At 51.1% G+C, this 27122-nt stretch overlaps 1 protein-coding gene across 6 annotated transcripts in view; it reads left to right on the forward strand.

Moving 5' to 3' along the window:
- Positions 1 to 23735, forward strand: part of SERGEF (secretion regulating guanine nucleotide exchange factor) — a 248292-nt gene extending 224557 nt beyond the window's left edge. For all 6 annotated transcript variants that reach the window (XM_008275115.4, XM_070072692.1, XM_070072734.1 and 3 more), the window contains one exon: positions 23371 to 23735. In XM_008275115.4, the coding sequence (XP_008273337.3) occupies positions 23371 to 23633 (263 nt within the window). In that variant the 3' untranslated portion in view covers positions 23634 to 23735. The remainder of the gene's footprint in view (positions 1 to 23370) is intronic.
- Positions 23736 to 27122: the final 3387 nt, after the last annotated feature.

Below are 27122 nucleotides of genomic sequence, written 5' to 3' on the forward strand. Positions count from 1 at the left end.
GAGGGTTTGTGTGAGCCAGTCCCAGAGCAGGCAGCCCCTGTGTTTCACCTGAGGGGTTCAGGTTCCCAGGGCCTTAGGGCCCACCGCAGTGGTTCCTGCAGGACAGAGAAGCACATGAGGTGGGTTAAAGCCAGGGCTTCCTCCCTATCTAGGCAGTAGTCTGATGCACATGCTGATAGAAAGACCACCACCAAGAAGGCAGTCTGGTCCGAGCAGGGAGAGGCTCCCTGCTCCCTGGGTCCTTTTCTTCTCACCCCAACCAGCAGCTTATAGGTTGGTAGGACCAGAGCAGAATATTGAAGAATAAGTCTTCCTGGGAAAGCTACCCTGTTTCATAGCTGCTCTGCCCCAAAAGTTTTCCTGACTTGGGGTGATAAGAGGAATATTTTGACTGTGTCCTTGGAGTTGAAGTCCAGATTCATCTACCTGGCCTGCTAATCAAATCCTAGACCTAGGTATAACCTCCATCCTCCCAGGCTCCAAGCTAAGTAGGCTCTCTGACTCCTCTCAGCCTTCTGTGTCCAAAGCTTTACTGCTGCCAAGATCTCTCAGTGCAGCCTCTCTGCTCTCTCTCTTTGGCATCCCACTGCTGCTGAGACAGGCTTTGTTCATCCTCTTTGTCCTGGGCTTTGCCTCCAAACTGATCTCCCTGGCGACATCCTGCCACATGCAGTCAAAGGTGTTTAGGAGCTGCCTCTGTTAGCATGAGTGCCCCCCAGATGTTACGTATCATAACAACAACAATGACAGTGTTGATTCTTTTTATGTCAGATTTTGCTTCTGGAGCACAGCTCTGATTCTGCTACTCCCTTGCCCAGAGCCTTAGTGGCTTCCAATTGGATGCTGATTAAAATCAAATCTTTATTCAGGCCTTTTGAAGATTCTATTTCCTGCAATGATATACCCCCTACCTATCATCCCAAATTTATTTCCTTAGGCCACTTTTTGCAATTCGTCTTCTTGAAGGGATCTGGAAGTTCCCCGTGTCTGTGAGCAAGTATTCACTTAGCTGACTCCATGCAATTATGACCCATGTGTGATATGTACAAGCAGATTGGATCCTTTTATAGCAAATTGGCAGGAGAGGATAAAAACCCAGGGGAACAATATTAGCTTAGGAGTTAGTCCCTGCAATGGTAGGATAGGTGTGTTAGTCAGCTTTTATTACTATAACTAAATACCTACAACAATACTTATAAAGGAAGGGAGTTTAATTTTACTCATGATTTTGGAGGTTCACAGCCCATGATTGGACAGACCCCATTGATTCAACCATCTGATGAAGTCAAAGGATGGTAGTGATGGAGTGTGTATGGAGAAAAGATCTCGTGTTAGCCTAGAAACACAAAGAGTAGCTAGGCTCAACTCGGGCTTTTATAACCAGCTTTGTCACAAGAACTGTCTTCCAAAGGCATACCCCTGGTGACCTAAGGACTTCTCACTGGCCTAAATAACACAATTGGATTAACTGCCCATGCTCTTAGTACCATCAACTTAATGACTTTGGGATTTGACTCTCTTGAGTTCAGGATCTATATGCTGTTCAAACCATTGCAATAGGGATTGACCATCCAAGATGTAGGGGTCTGCATGATCCTGGGAATGTCAGCATCCTGGAGGGCCCCTGGGGCTAGGGGTCTGACAGCAGGAGTCTTAAGGTAATTATTCTTGGGCATTCAAATTCCAAGGGGCTTCAACCAGGCAACAACTTGGAGGACAGATGAGAGGTTTAGGCCCTTCAGTAGTGGCATGGCAAAAAAATCTTAGCAAAGTGTCAGGGTCCTCCTGTTCAGCCAGTTAGTGCTTGACTCAGGCCTTTACCTCCAGGAACCCCCAAATTTTAGGTGCACTAGTTCTGTGGCTGTATCTTTCCAGAAGGCTCACCACGGAGTCAAAGGAATATGGGCTTCCTTTCTGCATTGGAATTGACTTGGAAATGCATATGACCTCAGTTTGGAAACACCTTCTTCTGGTCTTCAGTTCCCTTGGGTGGGGAGGTCTTGGAGAAGGAACAGCTGACATATGAGTATAGCCCCAGAGATGAGCCCTACCTTCCCGCCTGGCTCACAATCGGCTCACTAGGCCCTTGCTTCCATTTCAAACTCAAGCCGTGAACTTGCTACCCTCTGGGTCACCATTTGGAAAAGCCAATCTCAGGCTGACACTCACTGTCTATAAATGGCATGGAATTAGGCTAATCAGTGGCTCTTAATTCCCCAGCAAATGCGGATGCTGTGCTAATTGCTAGGGTCCACGCGGGCAGATCCCTGGTTGGCGGTATCAAACAAGAGAAGCGGTAATTTGGGGGCTGGAGTTGGGGAGGACCCGCTTTGTTGGCTGAGCCAGTTAAAAACCATATTACCATCGAGAGAGCCACGGTACAGAGAGCCGGGGCCTGGCCTCCTTACCAGCCAAGGGACTAGGTGAGTAGCCCACAAGTGTGTTTGCAGGAACTGAGCCTCAGCGCTAATGCTAAGCAGTTTCTTGTCCATGCTTTTTTTCCTTCTTCTTCTTTTTTTGGTTTGTTAAGGAAGATTCCACCAGCAGCCTGGTATGGCACTGCCAGGGCAACTCATCAGGGATGAAGCATCCCGAACCTTGGTCTGCCGTTACCATGGCAACATGGCATTTCCAAACTCTCCAGGCAACCTTACTGGCATCTGCTGCTGTGAACGATTCAGATGGAAAAGGGCCACTGCTCTTTTTCCATTAGAGACAAAGCAAGTTATGAAGTCAGGGAGCCATTCAGCGAAGACCAGGGTCTTAAAGGAAAATGCTAGCCCACTGTCATGGGGGCTTCTTGCTGAATACTCGTAGTATTTGAGAGGTTCTTCAAGCTTTTCTGTCTGTTATAATCCGCTGCAGGAAATCTGCAGAATCAGAAGAAATCTCCTGGGGGAGAAAAAACTAAGGGGAGGTAGAGAAAAAGGAGGGGGCACAGCAGGAACTAGGGCCTGGGCTGTGGGAATAAGTGGAGCACGTAGATGGCTGGGCAGTGTGATTGTGGGAGAACAGACGTTGACGGAGTTAAGCAGGTGTTAGCCATGTCCCTCTGAAACCCATGTTGGAGCCACATCTGGCGAAAGCCCACCCTGTCTCACCTCATTTACATCTGAGAGGAAGGAACAAGCTGCTTGCTGCACCTCACTCCTCACGATAGGCGGACGTTTCTGCATGTCTCTCCCGACTCTCCAGTGTTTGTGATACCTCCTGTGTCCAGGAGCATTAAAGAACCTCTGCTTTTCAGAGGTGGAATAGAGGCCCAGAGAGGAAAATGCTTGGCTAAGATCACCCAGACACACAGAGGTCCAGGAACCTGGGGGGTTAAAAACTTGGGATCTGGACAGACCCTATCTTCCAAGAACCGGGCTCACCACTTGGTGCACAGATGGACCTGAATCTCGGCTTCTGTGGCTGAAATGGGGATCCTGAGCATCCCTGCCCTTTGGGGTTACTGGGGATTGGGAAAGGTAAGAGAAGTGGTACAGCGCAGTTCCTGGTAGATAGAAAGAGTCTAGTTGTTTTCTTTAAGAATGGAGGCTAACATATTCGTCTTTGCTCCTTCCTCCTTCTGCTTCCTTGCATACATACAGCACCCGAATATCACTTTATCTGCAACTGACATTAGAAGGATGTTTGCTAATGGGATGGATGCATGAATCATGGGGAGAAGGAACTAACCAGATTCTTGGGTTCTGTACTCCTGTCCAGTGTTTCTAGCGTTGGTGCATTTTAGTCTCTGCAGGACTGGAGCCAGGCCAGGCTGAGAGTCTGTGCCGAATAGCTCAGCCTGCACTGTGACTTGCCCATTCAGCTCCCATACCCAGCTGCCTTGTGGCCCAGGACTTACACTCCCCAGTGCTGTGAGCTTTTTGAAGGACAGATGGATGGAGCAGATTCCTCCTTCCTTTTGGGCACAGTATATGATCATCATGGGACTCACATCCAGAACCATATACAAAAGGTTTCTATTTGCTTTCACACACATCTCACCGTAGCACTGGAATTATCAGGATAATGGTCCATGCTCTGGATGAAGACATTGAGGATCAGTAACAGGGAGTGGCTGGTCCCAGAGCACACAGTAGGAACTGCTTGGAGAGGGGCTTGCTCCCACCTTCTGACTCCAACACTGGTGGTCGTCCCACTGAATGAAGGCTTTGGGGGCCCACAGTTCTTCTTAGGGTGTGATCCAGTAAGATCAAGAACACTTGGCCTTGGAGTAAAACTACCCTGAGTTTTGGCATGACCCATCAGTTCCAAGTTGGCAGCTCTTATGTGAGCCACTTGTGGGTTGTGCTCACTCTCTAATCTTCCTGCTTCCGGTTTGTGGTGCAGCTGAGGGTGCTTTGGAAAGTCTGAAGCTCCAAATGGGAGACTGAAAAGAGTGGCGTCGTCTCCACGAGCCACCTTGAACTCAGCGAGGCTGCAGCCCCAGCAGGGGAGAGGTGTTGTGGAATCTCAGCCTGTGTGGTGAAAAGTACACGCCATTGTCCTGAAACATTAGCCGTCAGGGCCAGGAGGACCCTTGCAGGTCACTAGAGCTGGTGCTGTCAGTGCGTACGTGTGGAAGCTGAGGCCCTGAGCAGCTGTGGCTCCCCCAAGACCACCTGCTGGGCTAGCTGTGGCGTGGTGCCTCGCCTGCAGAGCCTCACATTTGCCCTTGCTCTGAGTGCCTCATTTGAATTCATTTTAAAGCATCCAAAAAAGAAGAATTTCTCAGAGAACAGTGTACCAGACAGTATTTTCAACAGTGTTGGCTTAAAAATGTTTTTTATTATATATAAAAGTTACCAGCATCGAAGAAAAATTGAATAATAGAGGCAAGTTCTATTTAGAAAGCAACAAAATGAGGGATCTTAGCTCTCAGATAAACCCCTGTTAGAAGGTTAATGGCTTTCAGATAGGTTTTTGTTTGTTTGTTTTTTGCCTGATGTTTCCCGATCCCTGCAACACCTTCTGGAAGTTTAGTTGCTGAGAGTAGGCAAGTAACAACCTAGGCCTCTAAGGACTTAGTTTAGTTTTCCAGACTTCAGTTAGATAAGTTACTACTACTAAAAGTAGTAATAATGGTTGCTGATATTTCAGAATCTCTTCCAAGGAACAGACTACTTTTTCATAGATGTTCTCACTGGATTATTTGACCCTTCAAAGAATCTTGCAAGGTAGGGGAAACTAGTGTTATTTTCCCATTTTCTAAATGAGAATCTTGAGCCCCAGTAACTTACCCAAGATTACACATCTAGTAAATAGTAGAACTCCTGACTTTAAAGAAAAAACAGGCACCTAATAAAAATCTGTGACTGAGCGGATGACCATCCCTGTCCCCTAGGGAAGGCCCTGGAAACCATCTGGTCCAGTGATTTCCTGCTTGTACTCTGGGGAGTGGCAGTGCTCCATGGAGCCCCTTGGGAGTAGTGGGAGGCTAAGCATATGGGACTCTGAGCCCCTCCCCCCTGTTCCAGCCCCGGGTATCTTAGTGTCACCTTTTTTTGTGCACTGGGAGATTGGAAGCAACTGAGCTCATCTAATTCTCACAGCAGTGGTTCTCAAACTCTGGGCTGCATCACCAGATGCATAGTTGGTCTGGGGTGGGTACCAGGACTCTGCCTGTTAACTAGTACATGTGGCCATTAGGCCACCGATTGAGAACTATATGTAGTGGCCTATTTCTTAGTGTTAAGGAAGGTAAGACCCAAGGAGAAGCAGGAAATTAGGCACAATATTTACAGGAGATAGGCCTCACTAGGAGTCCAAGTCCTTGGGTACCTCATCCACTGCCCTTCCCCCCGTACCACAACTGCGGCTGAGCCAGAAAACAAATGACACAGCAGAGAATAACAAAACTGTTTCCATAGCAATGCTTAGTGGCTCGTGCCTGTCAGGATGCTTCAGACAAACATGAATCTGAACCCTCAGCTAGAACTGTGTGAAATATTACCTACTTGTTCCACACAAGAGGTCTTGGGTAAGGGAGGAAGGAAGGAAAAGGGATGGCACGATTATTTCATGTGCCCCTGTGTTAGGGAATTCTCCCAGATTTGCTAATAGCTGGAGTGAAATAGATGCGACCAAACAGGGCTAGGAGCTAGATCCTGAACAGGAGACCTGGGACCATCCCAGTGGCAGATGGGGAGATAGGAGAAAGAGAAAGTATTGCTTGAGCATGTATTGTGTGATGGGCTGTGTGCTGGGTGCTTTATATATTTGTTTAAAAAAAGGTGGTGGTGGGGGGGGAGTAGTTGTCTTGAGTTTCAGATGAGGAAAGCATGGCTTATGCATGCATGGGAGGTAACAAGACAGGATCAGATTCAAGCCTGTCTGCCTCCATTTCCAAATTCTCACCCCACTGAGTGAGGACCTGGGGTCTGCACTGCCCAGCTGGCTCCTTGTTTCAGAGGGAGAGGATCAGCCTACAGGCAGACAGATGGATGCTCATTCAAACAGCTGAATGGACTAGGCCATGGCAGGCCTGCCAGGACAGGATTGGTCCAGAGCCAGTGCTAGAGTCTGTCTGTCCTGAGCTCCAGTGTCTCCCTTACCCCACTGCCGAGGCAGCAGGTATCCTACAAAATACGCCTTCAGGCTGGGCTACCCCACCTGCCCGCTTCACCAGCTACACACACACAGTCCCTCGGGATTGCGGTCCTTGTGGATGGCCTACCTAGCTCCTTGATGTGGCCTCCCCTCAAGAGAAGTGAACATCTACTCATTCCTGGGCAAGTACATGTTGAGCATCTTGTTCTTTTCTGAGTGCTGGGGATACGGCAGTTGAATAAAATAAGATGTTTGCCTTCATGGAGCTCTTCATTCTCGGGGGAGAGAGACAAAAGTCTATGATGGAGGGCTGGCGTTAAGGTGCTATTTGCAATGTCAGCATCACACGTGGGCACTGGTTCAAGTCCCAGCTGCTCCACTTCCAATCCAGCTCCCAACTAATGCACCTTGGAAGCAGCAGATGATGGCCCAAGTCCTGGGGCCCCTGTGTCTGGGTAGAAGACCTGGATGGAGTTCCAGGCTCCTGGCTTTGGCCTGGCCCAGCCTCAGTAGTTGTGGCCATCTAGGGAGTGAACCAACAAATGGAAGATTCTCTCTCTCTCTTTCTCTCTCTCTCCTTCCCTCCCTCCCTCCCTCCTTCTCTCCCCCTCTGTCACTCTGCCTTTCAAATAAATAAATAGATAAATAAATATTTTTATAAAATCTATGATAGGGTGTTCTGTGCTAAGAAGGAGAATGAGGCCGGTGCCATGGCTCACTTGGCTAATCCTCTGCCTATGGCGCCAGCACCCCGGGTTCTAGTCCCAGTTGGGGCACCGGGTACTAGTCCCAGTTGCTCCTCTTCCAGTCCAGCTCTATGCTGTGGCCCAGGAGGGCAGTGGAGGATGGCCCGAGTGCTTGGGTCCCTGCACCTACATGGGAGACCGGGAGGAAGTACCCGGCTCCTGGCTTCGGATTGGCACAGTGCCAGCTGTAGTGGCCATTTGGGGAGTGAACCAATGGAAGGAAGACCTGTCTCTCTCACTGTCTATAACTCTCTCTCTGTCTCTCTCTCTCACACTAACTCTGCCTGGCCAAAAAAAAAAAAAAAAAAAAAGGAGAATGAAGCAGTATGAGGTGATGGAATTGGGTGATGAGGGAGGAACATTCCAGGCACAGGGAAAAGTTATGCACAGGTTGAAGCCAGCAAGTATGACTTGCTGGTCTAGTTGGAGGACCAGCAAGAGCTCAGTGTGGCTGCAGGGGAGTGGGTGAGCAGGAGAGTGGAAGTAGTGGGCAGCAGAGAGGTGGCTGCAACCACATGGTGTGGGACCTATAGGCCAAGGCCCACACTTTGGATTTCCTCCTGAGCTAGGATGCTGTTAGGCAGTTTGCACTGAGGGACCACGTCGTGTGCCTGGCCTCAGCCTCCGAGCCTCCAGGCCCCTCCTCTGGGAGGAGCATCTGTCACTTGGGGCTGTTATTTTTTGGTGCTGAGTCCATGGGAGACTGAGGAGTCCCAGCTGGGGACATGTACAGTCATGTGGACAAGGGCTCCCTTACCTTCTGTTGTGTGTTTCTTCTCAGAGCCAGGGCTTAAGGCCACACAGGCTGCCGACCCCATAGACTTCATTTCTGGTGCCCTCACACTCCCCAGAATTAGAAAATGCCCCCAACGGCAATCTCTGACAAACCCTGCACCCTCTGGGCACGCCCCTTCTCCCACTGACACCTGTGTGCCCCAGCCTGGCTGCTCACCAGGGTTAGGGAAGGATGCTCCTTTCAGTGGGATCAGTAAGAGAAGTTGGGTCAGTGGTTATAATGACCCAAAGTGGCAATTTCCTTTCAAACATTATGTACTTTTTTTGAAGTCAGTGCACTCATAAAAGATATTTATTAGCCCATGTAATATGCATTCAGCTCAGTCATGCACTTCATTCAAGAAAAACAGAAACGGAAGCTGTGATTTAGAGTGATAAAGTACCCAGTTAGGTCCCACTGGACCATAGGCACAGCGTGACCTCTTGAGCTGCCCATACTCACCTGGCAGCTCCTACCATTTGTCATTTACCTGGTTTCCCAGCTCTCAGGCTTGTCACTGCTTAGGTTCACCAGAGCTCGCTTCTTGAGGAATGTATTCCTTCATTCACATGTACCTGGCACTTCCACCTTAAAATGTCCGAATCAGAACTCTCAGTTTTTGCCCTCATCCCGATTCCCAGGCCTCCTGCACTTCATCAAGAGCACCACTATTCACCCATCGCTCAAGGAGTCAGTCTGGATTCCTGTCTTCCCTCACTCTTTCTATGCAATCCAGCAGCCAGTCCTAGAAACCCTTCCTGCAAACCAGATGCTAAGTCTCTCTGTTTCTCTCCGTTCCGCTGCTACCAGCCTACGCTGAGCCACTGTCCAGCCCCGCCTGGTGCTCTGCAGTGCAGCAGCCTCCTGACGTGGAGCTGGCTGTCTCCATTTTGCCCTTGCAGAGGAGCCGTCAGAGAGCAGCCCTGAGCTGCTCATCCCCTGCTGCAGAGCCCTCCAGGGGCCTCCCTGCATGCTCAGATAGAGTCCCGACTCCTCACCAGGCATCCCCAAGACCCTGCTTCCCCTTCTCTCTCAAGGCCTGCCTCTCCCCCAGCTCCCCTGGCCCCAGACACACCATGGTTGACCTCCCTGCTGCACCTGGGACGGGCAACCCTCCTTCTCCTTCAGGCCTCTGTACTGCTCATCTCTGCCCGGCAAGCTCTGCCCCCAGGTGTCTGTGTGCTGGCTCCTCCTCTTTCAGGCCATGGCTCAGAAGCCACCTTGCTGGAGAAGACTCCTGACCACCTGCCCTTCTGAACTGGAGTGCTCTGCTTTGTTTTCTTTGTGACTCTGACTAGTAATGGCATCCAGTTGTTCGTATGTTGTCTACTTGCTTGTTTCTTCCACTCAGGTGTAAGCCTCTGGAGGACAGGGACCTTATGCCTTGTCCATTGCTGTATTCCCTCAACTAGAACCGCACTGGACTATTAAGGGCACTCTGTAACTTTGCACTCACTTGTTCAGCAACTCCTACAGATGAAAAATCAATAGGCAAAACACAAAGGACTTTTAGGGCAGTGAAATTCTCCAGTGTGATACTGTAGTGGTTGCTAGACATTATCATACATTTGTCAAAACTCATAGCACCAAGAATAAACCCTAATGTAAACTATGAACTTTGAGCAATAAAGGTGTGTCAATGTAGGTTCATCGATTGAAACAAATGCACCATTTTGCTGCCAGATGTTGGTAGTAGGGGAGGCCCTAAGTGTGTTGGGGGCAAGCAGTAAATGGGAACTGTCTGAATTCTCTGCTAAATTTTGCTGAGAAGCTAAACTTTTTCTTAAAAAATAGCCTGTTTGGAAGGAAAAAAAATGATGTAAATTAAAAGCATCACTCTATTAGTCTTTTCCTGTTTTGCACCACACACACACACACACACACACACAGAGTTCAATAAAATTTTACTGTCTGAAAACATAAAAAGATAAATAAGAGACACACTCTGTTTGGTGTTTCCGCGCTCCCCTTTCCAGGGGCGCTCGTCTCCCTGCTCTGGCCCGTGCTGTGTGGGATCAGTGTGCACTAAATGAATGGGACTGAATGGGGCACAGCGCCACACACAAAACAGGTACTCAGGAGCTCTTTACTCAATGCCTGGAAACCCTAGGGAGCATTCCAGCTCAGGCTTGTGTCACTTGTTTCCATGTGAACCCTAGTAGGCCTCAATGTTCTTCCAACATGTGGATTCTTCTGGACCCGTCACTGGGTTCCAGAGCAGAGCCTCTTACCCCCACCCCTACCCCCACCACTGCTCTGATTTCCGGCCTCCTCTCTCCTGCACACTGGTAATTCCCAACAGGATTGGAGAACAATGTAAGGAGGTTCTGGGAATGGCAACAGTCTAGCTGCTGCTGGGCCCAGAGCTACATCTGTGCCTCTGGCCCTCTTCTGGTAGCCCTCAGAGATTTTGTTAAGATGGTACTTCATGAGGACAACTTGAACGTTCCAGCCAGGGGGGAAACACCCACACACAGGCCACCCCAGGGTGAGGCAGAAGCAGTTTATCTGTGGGTTCAGCAAACTTCAGCAGACGTGGGCTCCAAAGCAGGATACACTAGCAGAGGGGAAACCTCTTGGACAGCTTCTAAGTCCTGATGGGCTCAGCATCGCTAACGCCCTCAGCCAGCCAGGGGAACCACACTGCAGAGGGTGATGACAACCTGAGGCCTGCCGAGAGGAGGGAGCGCTGGCTGGCTGCAGGGACAGGCTCCCAAGTCGTACTGAGGGAGGCTGGATCACTTGCTGTGCAGAAACCTTAGGGACAGGAGAGCTCTCTGCAAATGCCCGAGGGGACTTAAATCCAAAGGTGCTGGACATACGCCTTGACCGCTCCATCTGCTGGGGCCGACTCTCCGAGGCAGCACCAGGCTCCACATCAGACCTGCTAGACCACAGCCTGGCTCTCACACCACATCACAGGCTGTGCTGCTTCCTCCACTCCTGCCAGCCTCTCTTTCTTCATCCAAAGAGCATGATCAAAATGCCTTCTTCCCAGGGCTGCTGTGTTAAACGAGATGGGTCCTACACATAGCCTGTAGCATCACATGTGATCGTAGGAGATCTCCCAGAAGAAGGCTATTTTCTGTATCCATCTCCGTTCCCAGGGCTGCTGATGAGCCCTGGGAGCCAGCAGTTCTAACAGAGAACACAGAATCCAGAAAGACAGTCTGTAGGGAAGATTTCAGTTGTTTATAAAACAGGCCAACACGTTTCCACCTCGTAAGTTCTAAATCCGTCATCCCTAGCTCCCTAGATCTAAGAATAGGCACCCAGTGGAGCCAACGTGCCATGGCACGCTTTCCCCGCAAGTGACTGGGAAATGTGTCCACACCAGCCTCCCTGCCTCCTACTCCTGGGGGGCAGGGGAGGGGGTGGCCTCTGCCTCTCCCCGCTTGGCTGTTTCTGAACCTCTTCCAGACTCAGTTTTCTCTAACACGTGGTGTTGATCCAAATATCTGCCTCTCTGGGCTGCTCTGACTAGCACATGCGATGCCTGCAGTGATGCAGAGGTGGGGGTGGGGAGGAGAGCAGGGGCAGGAGGAGGAAGGGAGACCTTTGGCTCCGTATTGCCTCACTGTGGAATCCACTTTCCTCTTTTAAAAGAGAAAGAAATTGATAAAGAGAACTGAACAGCTTCTTGAGCAATGGGATTCTTTCATTATTTTTATTTGAAAGGCAGAGAGACCAAGAGTTACCCACTTAGCTGTGTGTCCATCTGTCCATTATTCTTCCTTCCATCTATTCACCCACTTCTATCTACAAATCCACTGTTTAATCCATCTTTTCCATCTATTTGTCCATTGCTCATTTGTCCATACAAGAGCATCATTCTTAAATTTTTTTTATTTACTTGCAAGAGATGGAGAGAGAGAGAGACCTACCTTCTACTAGTCCACTCCACAGATGCCTACAGCCACTGGAACTGGGGCTGGGCTGGGCCATAGCTGTAATCTAGAAACTCAAACCAGGTCTCCCACACAGGTATCAGGAACCTAATTACTTGAGCCATCATAACTATTTCTCCGGTTGCACATTAACAGGAAGCTAGGATCAAGACCTGGTGCTTGGGGTCTGGTGCAATGGCACAGTGGGTTAAGCTGCTGTTTGCGGTGCCGGCATCCCACATGTGCTCCGGTTCAAGGCCTGGCTGCTCTACTTCCAATCCAGCTTTCTGCTAATGTATCTGGGAAGGCAGCAGAAGATGGCTCAAGTGTTTGGGCCCCTGCACCCATGTGGGAGATCTGGATGAAGCTCCTGCCTCCTGGCTTCAGCCTGCCCATTCCCTGGCTATGGCAACCATTTGAGGAGTGAACCTGCAGATGGAACATCTCTCTCTCATTCTAACTTTTTTTTTTTTTTGACAGGCAGAGTGGACAGTGAGAGACAGAGAGAAAGGTCTTCCTTTTTGCCGTTGGTTCACCCTCCAATGGCCGCCGTGGCCGGTGCGCTGCAGCCGGCGCACCGCGCTGATCCGAAGGCAGGAGCCAGGTGCTTCTCCTGGTCTCCCATGGGGTGCAGGGCCCAAGGACTTGGGCCATCCTCCACTGCACTTCCCTGGCCACAGCAGAGAGCTGGCCTGGAAGAGGGGCAACCGGGACAGAATCCAGCACCCCGACCGGGACTAGAACCCGGTGTGCTGGCGCTGCAAGGTGGAGGATTAGCCTAGTGAGCCACAGTGCCGGCTTCATTCTAATTTTCAAATAAATAAATAACCTTTTTTTTAAAAAAAAAAAAGGGGGGGGGGACTGGTGTTGGATTTGAACCCAGGTGCTCCAATATGGGATGTGGATGTGTTAACCATCTTCTTGACTGCTACGATAGATACCCAGCCCCCACCAATGGGGTTCTACAAGAAGTTCTAGAGCACTTCCCAACCTTGTGGGTGCCAGCCCTTCAAGTTCATCACCTGAATAAGGCCATTCCTCTGTCTGGTTGGAAGGAGCTTCCCTGAGGAGTGTTTTCTCCACTCTGCCCTCTGCCTCCACTTTCTTTCTCTTCCTTCTTCCCTTTAGAATGTTTATTTATTTGAAAGGTAAAGTGACAGAGGAGAGAGAGAGAGAGAGAGATTGATTGATTATCATCGATCTGATGGTTCACTCTCCAGTTGGCCACAACAGCCAGGGCTGGACCAGGCTGAAGCCAGGAGCCAGGAACTCCATTAGGTCTCCCACATGGGTACAGGAACGCATGTATTTGAGCCACCATCCATTTCTTCCCATACAAACTAGCAGGAAGCTGTATCTGAAGCAGAGTAGCCAGGATTTGAGCCAGCTCTCCAACATGGGATGCAGGTATCCCAAGCAGTGGCTTAACATGCTGCAAATGTCTACCCCTTCTCTTCATTTCTTATACACACTTATACATACCCCCATCACCATACACGTTCTCCAGGGTCGGAAGGACTTTTGATGTGTCTCATCCCATCCTCCACCCTCACCAGCTGGGGACCCAGGACCCCCAGCAGGGTAACCCCTGCATTCCAGGGCAGCCTCCCATACGGCTCCGTGTTCTTCTTGATAGGGAGCGGCAATCAGCCATGCCCGGGGCTCCTTTTTCCCACCTGCCTGGTTCTCTTTGACCTTCTCTCCATTCTCTTACGAGCCATTCGTTCATTCACCTGTTCAGTCATGCAGCAGAATGTATTGAGCACCAGTGTATGCCAAGTACGTCTCAGAGGCTGGCATACAGCAGTCCACCAAACAGTCCCAGCTCTCCCAGAGCTTGGTTTTGGTCAAAAGGAAAGATAGTAAAGCAAGCAGTAAACAAATGTGAAGAATAAAGCAGACAAGGAGATTGAGATGGGGTAGGGGAGGATTGCTGTTTCATAGAGAATTGACAGGAAAGGTCTCTCCGATAAGGTGACATTTGAACAAATACTAAATGTGAGAGAGTGAACCTGTCGGTATCAGGAGCCCGAGCACCCCAGATGACGGGACCTGTGAGTGCAAAGGTCCCGAGGGGAGTCAATGCTACTGTGTCAGAAAAGTGGACCACGGCGGGACTCGCTGCCAGGGGAGCCGGAGGCTGCTGTGTATTCTGATAAGAGGAGAAGCCACTGGGGGTCAGAACAGAGCAGTCTCCTATCTGACTAAGTTTTAAGAGGCTCACTCGAGCTGCTGTGTGAGCCGAGATGATGGGGCAGTAGAGGCAGCCCCAGGAGTAGGTCGGCAGCCCTTGGAGGACTACCAGCGAGAGGTAATGGGGCCGTGAGAGTGAATTCTCACTGCGTTCTGACCACTGCCTTCTGAACGCCCTCCTTCCATAGGCCCTCACCTTTCTTACTGGTGCACAGCCACAGCCTCCACACTGGCCTCCCTCCCTCCAGCCCTCACCTCCTCTCACCCAGACCTCAGGGCTGCTCTGGATCCTGGTCTGGAGAGGACCTTCGACCAGCCTGCTCCCAAGTGCAGGAGGCACTTTGCACCACAAACCCTCCTCTGGGTGAACAGCCCCACTTCCGGGTTCTGGAATGGCTTCTTCCTGCTGCCTCCACTCCTGCCTCGAGGGCATCATTGGCCTTTGGCATGATGGATGAGCTAATTATTGAAGGGGCAGCATGCTCACGATGCCTCTTCCCGCAGCTAGGCCCGATGGGACCATCGTCCTCATACCCCTTCCACAGCCGTTCTCTGTAGGAGCCACGCGTCTCGCTGGCCCAGGGGCAGACTTGCAGCACTCTGTTCTTCAGGCCTGTGACCAGCAGGTGGCCCTGGCCGTAGACGGGGATAAAGATAACCATCCAGGTGCACAGGAGTGGGCTCATGGCCCTGGATCTCAGCTCTGTGTATGCGCGCACACACCCCTCCAGACAGAACAAGGTGTTCAGAGAGACCACGGGCAGGGGGAAGAGCACAGCCATATTCATCCACGCACTAGCTGTTTCCCAAGTGCCTGCCCATGCATCCGGGGACTGCTCTCTGAACAGCTCTGCTCCGGGGCCCTGCTCCCACCCCCAGCTCACAGACTGCTGCAGACAGAGAGGGATCCCTGCAGACCCAGGAAAGCTGTGGTGGGTGTGCCCACATGTACCACAGAGGGCTCACGGCAAGTGGATCTCACAGCAGGACCCAGCCTTACACGCAGACGCCATTCCCTTCTGCAGCAAAACAAAGCATCAGGGTTGGTGACAGCGGCTCAGAGAGGGCACATTTTAATGAGGACTCTCTGTTGAAGACTGGTAAACTCTTATCCGTCCTTCAAAACCCAGCTAAGTATTAACCTCTGCCACTTCCAGTGACCCCCACCTCCTATCCCATAGAGCATATCATCCTTTCTAGACTGCCTGCACTGTTATTTATTTGTTTATTTTAGTCATCCTGTGTTATAGCTTTTTAACATATTTGAACAACACAAAGAAAATGATAATGACCCACCCCCCATTTCTGCCTCTCTTCCTCAATGACTGTTTTCAGTTTGGGATACACTGTTAGGAATCTGTACCTAGAAAAGCATATAGGGGCTTGACATCGCTTGGGTCGTGCTTTCTGCATGTTATTTTGAAACCTATTTTATCTTGAAAATGTCTTAGATATCTTCCCATGTCAGACCGTAGGACTGTACTGCATTTCTGTGAGTACCTGCAACCCATTTCCTAGTGGGGTCAGTCTCTAATTTCTCAAAACACTCCTCGGTTTGATGAATATTTCGGGGTTCCCACCGTCTCTCATGATTACAAACCGTGCTACAGTGAAAGCATTTGCAGATGTCAGTGCCACTGATTCCCATCCCTGTCTTCTCCCAGAACTGCCCCCCCCACCCCCCCGCGGGCTGCGGGCCCTGAGAGCACAAACAGAATTTCCTCCTCTCTGGGTCTTATGCTCAGCACAGGGCCTCAGCCAGAAAAGACAGCCCTAGGATGAAAGAAATGGTCGCAGTGTGGGCCCGAGCATGACAGCCTGAGTGGCCTGGGAGAATGCGGGGTACATGCTGTGGACCTGGAGAGCCGGAGCAGTGAACTGGCAGAGAGAGAGAGCAGACCACAGAGGGCCGTGAGCCAGCTCAGAGGCCGAGGTCTCACAGGTAGTGGGGAGACAGGAAATGTTCTATGTAAGGACCTAGTTCAGCATGTGTTTGTGCCTAATTTCCCCTGCAGGCCTGCAGCATTAGCATAAAGAAAGAAGTAGAGTAGCTGTTGCAATTCCCGGGCAAGGGAGGTAAGGCCCTGAACCCCCTCTTTCTTTTTTTTTTTTATATATTTTATTTTATTTGTAGGTATCTCATAAATACACAGTTAGGAACATAGTAATTCTTCCCACCATACCCGCCCTTCCTCTCACTCCCCCTCTTCCTCCTCCCACTCCTACTTAGTCCAAGAAAGAAAAAGAAACAGAAAGAATGAAGGAAAAAAGAAGGGAAGAATGGAATATAAATATTAAGAGAACTGTTCCTCAACAGTCTAGACCAGGACTGTTCTGTTTTTGCTTCTCGAAGGTGATTTTGTTTTTATTCCCCCCTTCCTCTTTTCCCTTCCTTCCTCCCCCTTCTTTCCTTTCAGAAACTTAATTGTCTTTAAAGAAGAACCCAAGGATGGTACATCTCTTGTGAGCTCTTAGACATAACTTTAACTTATGAGACATAATATTATCCTCCATATAATACACTAACTGGAAGTGGTTCTTTTCTTTTTTTTTTTTTTTTTTTTTTTTTTTTTTGACAGGCAGAGTGGACAGTGAGAGAGAGAGAGACAGAGAGAAAGGTCTTCCTTTGCCATTGGTTCACCCTCCAATGGCCGCCGCAGCCAGCGCACCGTGCTGATCCGATGGCAGGAGCCAGGTACTTCTGGTCTCCCATGGGGTGCAGGGCCCAAGTGCTTGGGCCATCCTCCACTGCACTCCCTGGCAACAGCAGAGAGCTGGCCTGGAAGAGGGGCAACCGGGACAGAATCTGGTGCCCCAACTGGGACTAGAACCCGGTGTGCCGGTGCTGCAAGGCAGAGGATTAGCCTAGTGAGCCACGGCGCCGGCCGGAAGTGATTCTTGAGAGCAAGTTTTACGATTAAGTTTCATGATACAACTCTTTGGGGACAGAGGTCCTGTATGAGAAGTTAGTGCACAGTTGACTCTTGTTGTTTATTTAACAAATAACACTCTTATGTACGACATCAGTGATCACCAAAGGCTCTTGACTTGAGCTGCCTCGGCTATGGAAGCCTTTTGGATCCACTGGCTCAACAAGGCAATAAGCAAAGTGAAAGTTCTCTCCTCCCTTCTGAGAGAAGTACATCCTTCTTAGAAGGCCATTGTTTCCACTGGGGTCTCACCTGCAGGGGTCCTGTATATAGGACATTTTTTTCCAGAGTGTCTTGGCTTTCCATGCCTAAAATGGAAATCAGCCTTTAGGGCTGATTCTGAAGTCAGAGTGCTACTTAAAGCAATTGTCATTCTATGAGTCTGCTGTATGGACTGCTTCCCATGTTGGAGCCTTCACTCCTTTTTAATTCTATTATTGTTTTCAAACACTTAGTCCTATTTATATGATCCTTTAACACTTGATCGTATCTATATGATCACTTCACCACTTAATCTTACACATTTGATCTTTATAACACTTAAGTGCTGTTTTTATCAGCCAGCTTAAGGAATTTGGGGGTCCTATGGCTAGTTGTTAAACTGTGCCCCTAGGAGTAAGTGTATAAGGAATTTATATGGACTGTACTGCTTTGCAGTTGCAAACTTCATACATTTCACAATTACAACTTTAGGATCTTGGTGATTCTTCCTACTGTGTCCGCTCTCCCACCCATACTCCCACCTCCCTCTTCCTCTTCCCTTTCTTATTTTCACTCTTATTCTTTACTAAGATTTTTAAAGATTTATTTTATTTATTTGAAAGACAGAGTTACAGAGAGATATAGAGCCAGAGAGAGAGAGACATCATCCATTCCACTGGTTCACGCCCCAAATGGCCGCAATGGCTAGAGCTGTGCCGATCTGAAGCCAGGAGCCAGGAGCTTCTTCTGGGTCTCCCACGTGGGTGCAGGGGCCCAAGGAGTTGGGCCATCTTCTACTGCTTTCCCAGCCCATAGCAGAGAGCTGCATTGGAAGAGGAGCAGCCAGGACTCGAACCGGCACCCATATGGGATGCTAGCACTGCAGGCGGTGGCTTTACCCACTATGCCACAGCGCCAGCCCAGAGAAATCTGTTTATATTTAACTTTATACATATATGATTAACTCTTTGTTAAGTATAGAATTCAATGAATCATCTGAAGGAAAAGATTATAAAGGAAAAGATAAACAAAAGTATAGAATAAGAAGCTGTTCCTCAACAGTAGAGAGAAACGCTCTTCCAAATCACTGGTTCTCAAAGTGTCCCTTTCGTCTCTGCGTGTTGTCTTTAAGGTGCTCTGTTGTTATCACAAGTCAGGGAGAACATACAGAATTTGTCCCTTTGGGCCTGGTTTGTTTCACTGAGTATGATGTTTTCCGGATTCATCCATTTTGTTGCAAATGACCAGACATCAGTTTGTTTGTTTTGTTTTCTTTTTTACTGCTGTGTAGTATTTCATGGTATACATATCCCATAATTTCTCTATCTAGTCTTCAGTTGACTGGCATTTGGGTTGATTCCATGTCTTTGCTGATGTGAATTGAGCTGCGATAAACATGGAGGTACAGGTAGCTCTTTCATACATTTTTATGTTTACGATTTCATTTCCCTTGGGTAGATTCCCAGGAGTGTGAACCCCTTCTTTCTATCCTGAGGTCACTACCTAGACCCAGAGCACTCTAGGAGGCCTGGATTCTGGGTTCCTCGCTCACGGTTCTTGCTCACAGCAAGTCCCTGGAGAGCACCCCACCAACTGCTGCTGGAAAAGTGGGTCCCCTGTGAGCTTGGGCAGCCAGACACTCAGAGGTCTTCCCTAAGTTCGCCCAGCTCCCTCCACTCGCATATGCTGGCTTCCTGAGTCCACAGCCCTGCTCGCTCCCTCTTGGCTGGGCCCTGGGGGACAGCAGCCCTGTGGGATGGGCTAGTTCTGTGGAACAGGGGGAACCAACAGCTGCTTGACTTCTCGAGTGCATCGCTCCCTCCTCTTCCCACCGCCAGCAGAGGCAGCAGGGGCAGAGCTTCCTTGGGCCTCAGGCCCAGCACTCACAAGGGCTCCAGGAGGTTCTTGGCCCCTGCATGGCACTTTCTCTCACTTGCCTTCTGTCACTGGTCTTGTCCTCCTACACCACTCCGTACCTTCCCTTGCAACCTGGAAGCAGTGCGCTTGCAGGAGAGGACAGTTTACCAACAGAAGCAGGCCTGGAGCCGCGCTTCCTGGGTTTGCATCCATCCGCTGCTCGCCGGCTGTGTTGCCTTGCACAGCTCAGATCCCCTCTTTGGAGAATGAGGATGCTAGTAGATAGCACCCAGCAGGCCATCTGTTAGGTGTGAAGGGTCAGTGAAGCCTGCTTACAAGTGATGTTCACAGGGCCCGGCCTACACCTACGAATTTAGCAATTCTATTACCATCTTTCATGTGGCTTGGAACTAGTGAAACAGCCTGAGGTTTGGGAGTGCTGGGTTCAAGTCCCAAGTAGAGGGGCCATGTGACCATGGACAAGCACTTTTAGCTCCCTGGGCCTGGTTACCTCGTCTGTGAAACCAAGCCCAGGCCACCTCAGAGGGCTGCTGTGGGAATCCAGGGGACTCCTCTGTGGGGCCGAGAAGCACCATCCCTAGGTTGCAGCCCCCATCCTCATGGTCAGAGACAGTGGCTGGAATTCTGGCTGTCACAAAGGGCATTGCCACCTGTCTTTGAAGGAAGCATCCCATCAGCGTGAGCCTCATTGGTCACAACCAGCTGCAAGAGAGGCTGGGAAATGGGCCCCTCATTCTGCAGTCCAGGAGTCCATGCCGCCCGGGCAAGGTCCTCAGGCAGAGAAGCTGCCTCCTCCTCCCCGCACTGGGCTCCCGTCCCAGCACCATACGGCCCCGTGAGCACCCGGGCTGCCAAGAAGCTCCAGCAGGTGCCACAAGGCCTGAACAGATTTGGGTATTGTGCCCAGCTTGTGCCAGAGACCCTGCCAGTGCCGAGGTTCCGCTGCCTGCAGGGCTCTTATGCTGTCGCACGTATGCCGGGCCGTGAGCTCCATCACTTGTCACAGCCTAGATGGAGCCCCGTGAACAGGGAGCCTGAACTCCGAGGGGCTAGGGAATCCCTGTGACTCCCGGGACTTCCATCCAAGGCTCGGCCCCACACCCTGGGGCCAGTGGAGCCAACCCCCATCCCCCATCTGCCAAGTGGGATGTGCGCAACCTCAAGGCCCCAGCCAGTGCTGGGCGTGCTGTCAAACCCCCAAACGGATGTCCTATATTCCCTTGGGCTTAGAGACAGGCTCACCATCGCCCATTCTCCTTCTCACTTCCACATAACAGCTGCCCATCTGGCAGCGCCCTGCAGAGTCCAGAGGGCCCTTCTGTCTTCCCTGTGCCCTGCAAAGAGGGCCCTGAGCGACTGTGGGTTGGGGGGGGGCATGGCAGGAGGGGAACCGCTTCTCGAATGTAGGAGGAGTGCATCGCTTAAAGCTGTCGCACCACATGGCCTCCTGTGCAGGTGGTACCCCCGGCTTTCTGGGGTCTGTTTTGTTTCCTGTAGGTTTGTTTAGCATGTTTGGAAACCCCACTCCACACCAGGCCTTCCCATCTGCCGATGCCCTCCCTCTCCTCTGGGCCTTTTGGCACTGGTGTGGCCTCCTTGCCTCTTCCCCCTCTCCCCAGGGTCTGCTTCACCGTGGGGTTGAGCTGTCACCGTGTGTTGGGCACTTTGGGAGGTGGGTGGGGACTAAAGTAGCAGGTGGAAGGTGACGCCCAGGACAGCAGGGTCTCTAGGACATCGTATAATGAAGAGCTGGCTAGCAGCCACCAAACCTCACTTGCATCCTGCTTTTGTGTGCTCCTGTGTGCAGAGGGTGAAAGAGAACACGCGACAGAGTCGTGATGTGGCCCTCAAACCTATGCTATTGCCTGGCTGCCCTTCAGAGAACACATTGGCAAGCCCTGGTGTGTGCTGTGCAGAGGTTAGCAGCCCCTGGCCAGGCTGCCTGAGCCTCAGTCTTACCCTGTAGAAGGAGAACATTACGTCACACAGGGCTGCCACACGGGTTGTTGGGATTTGACGAGGTAAAGCACGTGGAGCACCTCGGCCCTGGGTAAGCTTTCTCTCCAAGTATCAGGGAGGAGATGTCTGGGCCTCTGCCAGGCCTCTCGACCCAGTGGGCATGAAAGTCCTGGCTCTGGGCCTCTGGCTACCCCGGCCCGAGCATGGCTTCCTTAGACCGTGTCCCCTTTGGCAGGAGGAGAGGGACCTGCCAGCTGCCCATTGTGCCGTGTCCTGCTGCTAGGTCAGCTCTGCCTTCCTCCCACCCCATCCCCGCTGACAGTCAGCTGGTGCCGCTCACCAGGCCCTGGGCACAAGGCCCACACCGGGTGCCAAGTGAGGCCCAAAGGTACCCAGCCTCTTCCACTCTCCTACCTTGTATCTCCAGTCGACCTGGCTGAAACTCCTGCTTAGCTGTAGGAGGCGATGCCTGGGGTTCATCCTCTCTGTGTGCGCTTCCTTGTCCGGGGGCCAAGCCGGCAGACATCTGTGTTTGGCCAGTGATGCCTTCCTACTAGGGGAAAGGAGAGGGAAGGGCAATCCCAGGGCCCAGCCAGCCCCTCCCTCTGTGGGAAGAGCAAAACAAGTTTGTCAGGATAATGATTTACATATAAAGACTTACACAAGGTTGGCAGATCAACAAGAATATTCTGTGGTCTAGATAGGGATAAATTCTCAACTGTCAAAAACAATGGAAAGGAATTTGCACACAAAAAAATCCACAAGTGGTACTACCTAAGACCATAAACATCCATGAAATTGAAAGATTTTAAAACAACATTTAGTTAAACTGAGAAAAAGTGTGAGTGCCAAATACGGCAGAGGAAGAGTTAATATCTTAAAACAGCAAAGTTTTTATTAAGACACAATAGCAAATATTTGCGTAGTACTCGGTGTCAGGCAGTGTTCTAAGTATTCTGCACAGATTTCTCACTTAGTCCTTGTAAACAGCTCTGTGAGAGTGGCAGTATTATTATCCTCACTTAACAGAACCGAGGCACAGAGAAGCTAAATCCCTTGCCCCAGGTGACAGCTAATACATGGTACAGCTGGAATTGGAACCCAGGCCATCCAGCTCTGTGTCTGAGCACTTAGAATGTTCTATATGAACCAGGAAAAAGATAGGAGGCAGACGGTACACAAAAGAACAAATACAAATATCAGAAGTACAAGACTTATTTTTAGTTTCGATGGTAATAAAAGAATACAAGTTAAGACAATGAATTTTTTGGTCTTCAAATTAGAAGACGTTAGCCACTACAATTCTAATAAATATTAACAATGCAAGAGGGCCAAGAGCCGTCCACAGATTGCTGAAGTTATACCCAGGTGGCCTTTCAGAGGGGGATTCTGGCAGTATTCAAAGCAGCACTCAGGAGTCTCAAAAATGTCTGCGTCCTTTGACCAGGAATTCCTTTCTAAGAATCCAATTTGAGAAAATAATTAAATAGACAAAGATTCATGCACAGAGATGTTCATAGCAATGCTATACAAAATAATGAAAAATTAGAAACAACATAATCATCCGATAATTGGAGACAGGTTAAGTAAATAGTTTAATCTCCATAATGGGCAATTAGGCAAGCCCTTATAAATACATTTGTATAACAAAAGACTTACCATAAACAAAGTGAAGACACAGCACAGACTTCTGGGAGACATAGCAACAAAGAATGATATACACAAGAGAACACAAAGAAAACCTACAAACCAATAAGGACAAAGCAAACCCAAAGAACCGAACAGGCAAGGAGTGTAAATAGGCAGACAGTTTCCAGGGCTGAGGGTGCCCCACCTCAGCGTGGTCAGGGAAATGCAAACAGCAGAGGCAAAGAGACAGGGGAGGGTTCACATCCACGCTGAGGGCAGTGTACATGGCTCCAGCCACTTTGGGGGGCTTTTTGACTTTCCTCAGTCATGTTGGACACGTGCCCTAGGGAGCACTCTAGGAGGTGGAGTCAGCAAGTGTTGGTGACCGACCACACGTGGGAAGTGACAGTGAGGAAGACTCCCGGAAGAAAGCCAGGTTTGCGGCAGGTGTGGGTTGGTGGGAACAGAAAACACAGGAACACAAGCCCCTGTGGGGCAGGCAAGGAGCAGGGGTGGGGGCAGAGACAGGGAGCGTGCCACCCAGGGTCACGGAGCTTTGCACGTGACCATGGGGTGAGGGCTCCAGGTCTCCTCTCCAAACCCACTTCTACAGTCGTCTTCCCTCTTCTTCACAGGTGGGGTGTGTTACTCCTGGGGCTGGAACGAGCATGGCATGTGCGGGGATGGCACCGAAGCCAACGTCTGGGCCCCGAAGCCCGTGGAGGTTCTGCGGTCGGCATCGGGACTCCTCGTGGGTTGTGGGGCCGGCCACTCCCTGGCCCTCTGCCAGCTGCCAGCACACCCCGCACTGGTCCAGGACCCCGAGGTCGCCTGTGCGTCCCCAGATGCCACCAAGGATACTGAATCTCAAGAGGCCATTGACGAAGAGGCAAAGTAGAAGGAAACAGTCAGAAACGTCAACCCAAAGCCAATCTGAAGGGTCCTGAAATGGAGAACTTCGATAGAGAACCTTTAATAAAGTGGCTTCTCCCAGCAGAAATGCCGCCAGACAATCACACTGCTGTATTGTGGGACTGGTCTGAGAAGGACTCGGGAGGCCCTAAGGATCGGGCTGACAGAGGGTGGGGAGCTGCCTGCCTAGCAACTGGGGCTCTGGGGGACAGAGTACCTTTCTCTCTGCTGGGCCCAAGCAGTTGGCTGTCCCTCCACTGAGCAGGTGAGAGTGAGGGCTCCAGTCCTCACCCGAGCCCAGGAAAGCTAAAGCAGCGGCAGGACGGCAACTTCTCCCTGCCCGGTAGAGACAGAAGCCCAGCCCTGTGGTTGTTCTGGTCCAATAACCTTTGATTCAGCAAAAGGCACAGCATTCCCAGGCCAGGCTTAGTACAGCCGTAAGCTTCTCCTAGTATTTTATTTTCAGGCCCAGGACTCATACTTTGCTCATTCAAGGGTATTGAGGTACTGTGCCTGGATACGTGGACAGAAGGAGCTCTTGTCTTGATGACTAGGACCAAGGGAGAAGGCTTTGGCGTGGGGTGGAAGGGAGTGGGGATGAGTAAGTGGAGAAAAACATGACTTCTGGAAAGACCCAGGAGAAGAGACTCCCGACAGACAAAGGAGCCCAGAACCAGTGACACCCTCAGACGTATGTCTTCATCTAAGGCCGGCAGCACTCTGGGGCGAGACTTGTGTGACTGCAGTCGCCACGCTGTGTAGTTCCCCCCGAGGGCCAGGCCGCAGCCTGGCAGCATGGGAAGGGGAGTCTACAGGGAGAGCAGCCCAAAGGCCCCAAGCTCTGACTTCCCCCCCAGGCCCGGCCCCTGCCGGAGCAGGGCACAGAGCTCTGAACCCTGGCCTCCCCGGGGGCAGCTGTGGCTCTGGGGGACAGAGTGCCTCTCTCTGCTGTGACTGACCACAAGCCCTTGGTCAGCGGACCTCAGAAAGCAGACAGGTTGTCATCTGCTGTTTGCCTGTGTCATCAGCCAGGCAGCTGAGGCCTGTGGCCTGTCCCCTCCGCTTTCCCTTTGAGACTTGGGAGAGAGCCTGGGTCTGTGAGTGACTTTAAGAAGGTTCAGAGCTGGAGGGCCTCATCACCGTTCAGTGGAGTGGCCTCCAAACTACATTCTTTAGAACCCCAGAGGCTCCTGGCGACTCAGTAGCCACCTTGTGGACTATGAGGACAGGAGGCCAAGTACACAGAGGCCTGGGTCCCCACCCCTACCTATTCAAATCAGCTCTAGAGTACTTCAGAAAGTTCATAGGAAAGTGGAATTAAACAGCAAGTTTATTTTGGTGCAGAAAATATGAAACCCTTTTCAATTATGACACCATGAAGTTTGCCACCTTGTCACGGTATACATTTTCCATGAATTTTTTGAAGACCCCTTGTATTATATGCTGGCTTTCACATAAGATTTTATTTGACAAGGGCATCCCTGAGAAAGTTTAAAGGCCATTGATCTTATCTGCCATGTTCATTATCCATGTGGGAAAATGGAGGCATAAAGAGACCAGTTCAAGGCCATACACCTGGGTCCAGGGTCCTTACTGGGAAGTAAGCCAGCCAGGGCCAAGCCAGAGCAGGGTGGCATAGAGTAGGCCCAGGACCAGAAGTGGGTTCAACCCAGGAGAGCCCACTAAGCTCCCCCTGCCTGCAGCCAGAGACCACCCACAGTTGCAGGCTGACCTTGAACACCAGTGCTTGGAGTCCTGCCCCCAACACTGCACCCTGGAGACGTGTCTGCCCTGGCTGTTAAAGCCCCTGGTCTTCCACCTCCCAGGACCAATGGAAGCCAGTACAGCTTCCAAGTGCTGTGGGGATGGGAAGACGCACATGTCCCTGTTCTCTGAGCTGGTCCTGCTAAGATGCCCAAGCTGACAGGGTGGAGCAATCAGATGGCCCAGAGAGCACCCATAGGAGGAGCCCAGAGTTACTGCCTCCACCCACTGTCCCGTAGGCTGGCTAGGCTGCATCGCACACCCAAGCCAGAACGCACGGATGGTACTGAAGCCTTATACTTCTGAGGCAGACTTTCTTCTCACAAGGATCTCTCTCTCTCTCTCTCTCTCTCTCTCTCTCTCGCTGCTGCAGTGCAGCGCTCCCTCCTGCCCCCTTCAGCACCCGTTAGAGACCCAAATCCCAAGTCCTCTCCTGCCGAGTCCTGTGCCTCTCCCAGGCCTCCCTGTTAACATCAGGAAAAAGTGTCTTTGGGCTCCTCTCCATCCTGAAGCAGGGCCAGGTGGTACATCGGCCCTTAGCCCCTTGAGCCTCAGAGTCTCAGGGCTGAGTCACAATCAAGCAGGACACAAAGCACACGAGGAAGAACCAACTGGTGCTGGAAGACACCACCGCCCGCCCCATCACCTTGAGTTGCTCCCGGTCACCTTTCCTGCGAGCGTCCTCCGGTGCTGTGTGAGGTGTCCACAGTGCCTCCTCGACTTTTTCCACCAGTTCTCTGACTTTGTGGATGTCTGAGTTCCCCTCCCACCCATCCCCACCACCTCTAACAGACCATGAGCTCCTTGAGAGCCAAGGGATCAAATCTTGGTCAATTCTGGAAGTATTCTTGGTCAGTACTTCACCAAGAACACCTGGTACAGAAGTGCTCCGTAAGTGTGCATGAATGAATTCATCGGCACAGCCCTCGGGTCACCAGAGGAAGCGCCATGATCCCCTCGTTCCTGCCCGCCCTCTGCGTTTATCCCTCTTACAAATGTTTGAGAACTGTCTGTTGACTGCCAGGTAATGTCAGTATCATCCACCTGCCTAGCTAATGTTGTAGGAGCTAACTTGAGAAAATGCCCACTCATTTGTAAAAGTCACCTTTTCAAAAATCAAAGCCTGTGAATTGCCTTCACAGGCCTCCTGGGCGCAAAGGAAGAAAGGGAAAAGGAGAGGGAGGCGGGGCCCCACTGCGTGCTCACAGGCCTTGGGCCTGGCCCCAGGGGCGGCTGTGGTGGACACTGGTGAGATGCGTCCATTCCCAGCTGCCAACTCCCTCTCCCCTCCTGCTGACAGTGCCCCCCGCCCCCATCTTCCCTTGACACTCCCACCGCCCTGGGCCCTGGCTGGATGTGGGGGCCATCAGACCAACCTTAGATGAGAGGTGCTCAGGAATGGTGAATCCAGGCCTCGGGGGCTCAGAATAAAGCCTTCCCATCATGCATCAGGCGTCCACCACTTCTCCGGGAAGTGATTAGTGATCAATGGGAGTTGGGGGTTAGCTCTCAAAGTTAGTGGGGGAAGCAGCTGTCAGAGGGTGTTCTCGCTTGCAAGGCGCATGTGTTAGCTGCTCCAAGTTCAGAATCTCCGAGTGGTGAGAGGAGGAGTCCGCACACAAGGGGGTGGGCGTGGGGAGAGGTGGAGTCAGAGAGGCTGGTGGGCCCTGCGGCCCAAGAGAAGGAGTAAGCTTAGGGCAGCCAGCTGTCT

Source organism: Oryctolagus cuniculus, chromosome 1, assembly GCF_964237555.1.
Source record: "Oryctolagus cuniculus chromosome 1, mOryCun1.1, whole genome shotgun sequence".
In the NCBI taxonomy this organism is placed as follows: Eukaryota; Metazoa; Chordata; class Mammalia; order Lagomorpha; family Leporidae; genus Oryctolagus; species Oryctolagus cuniculus.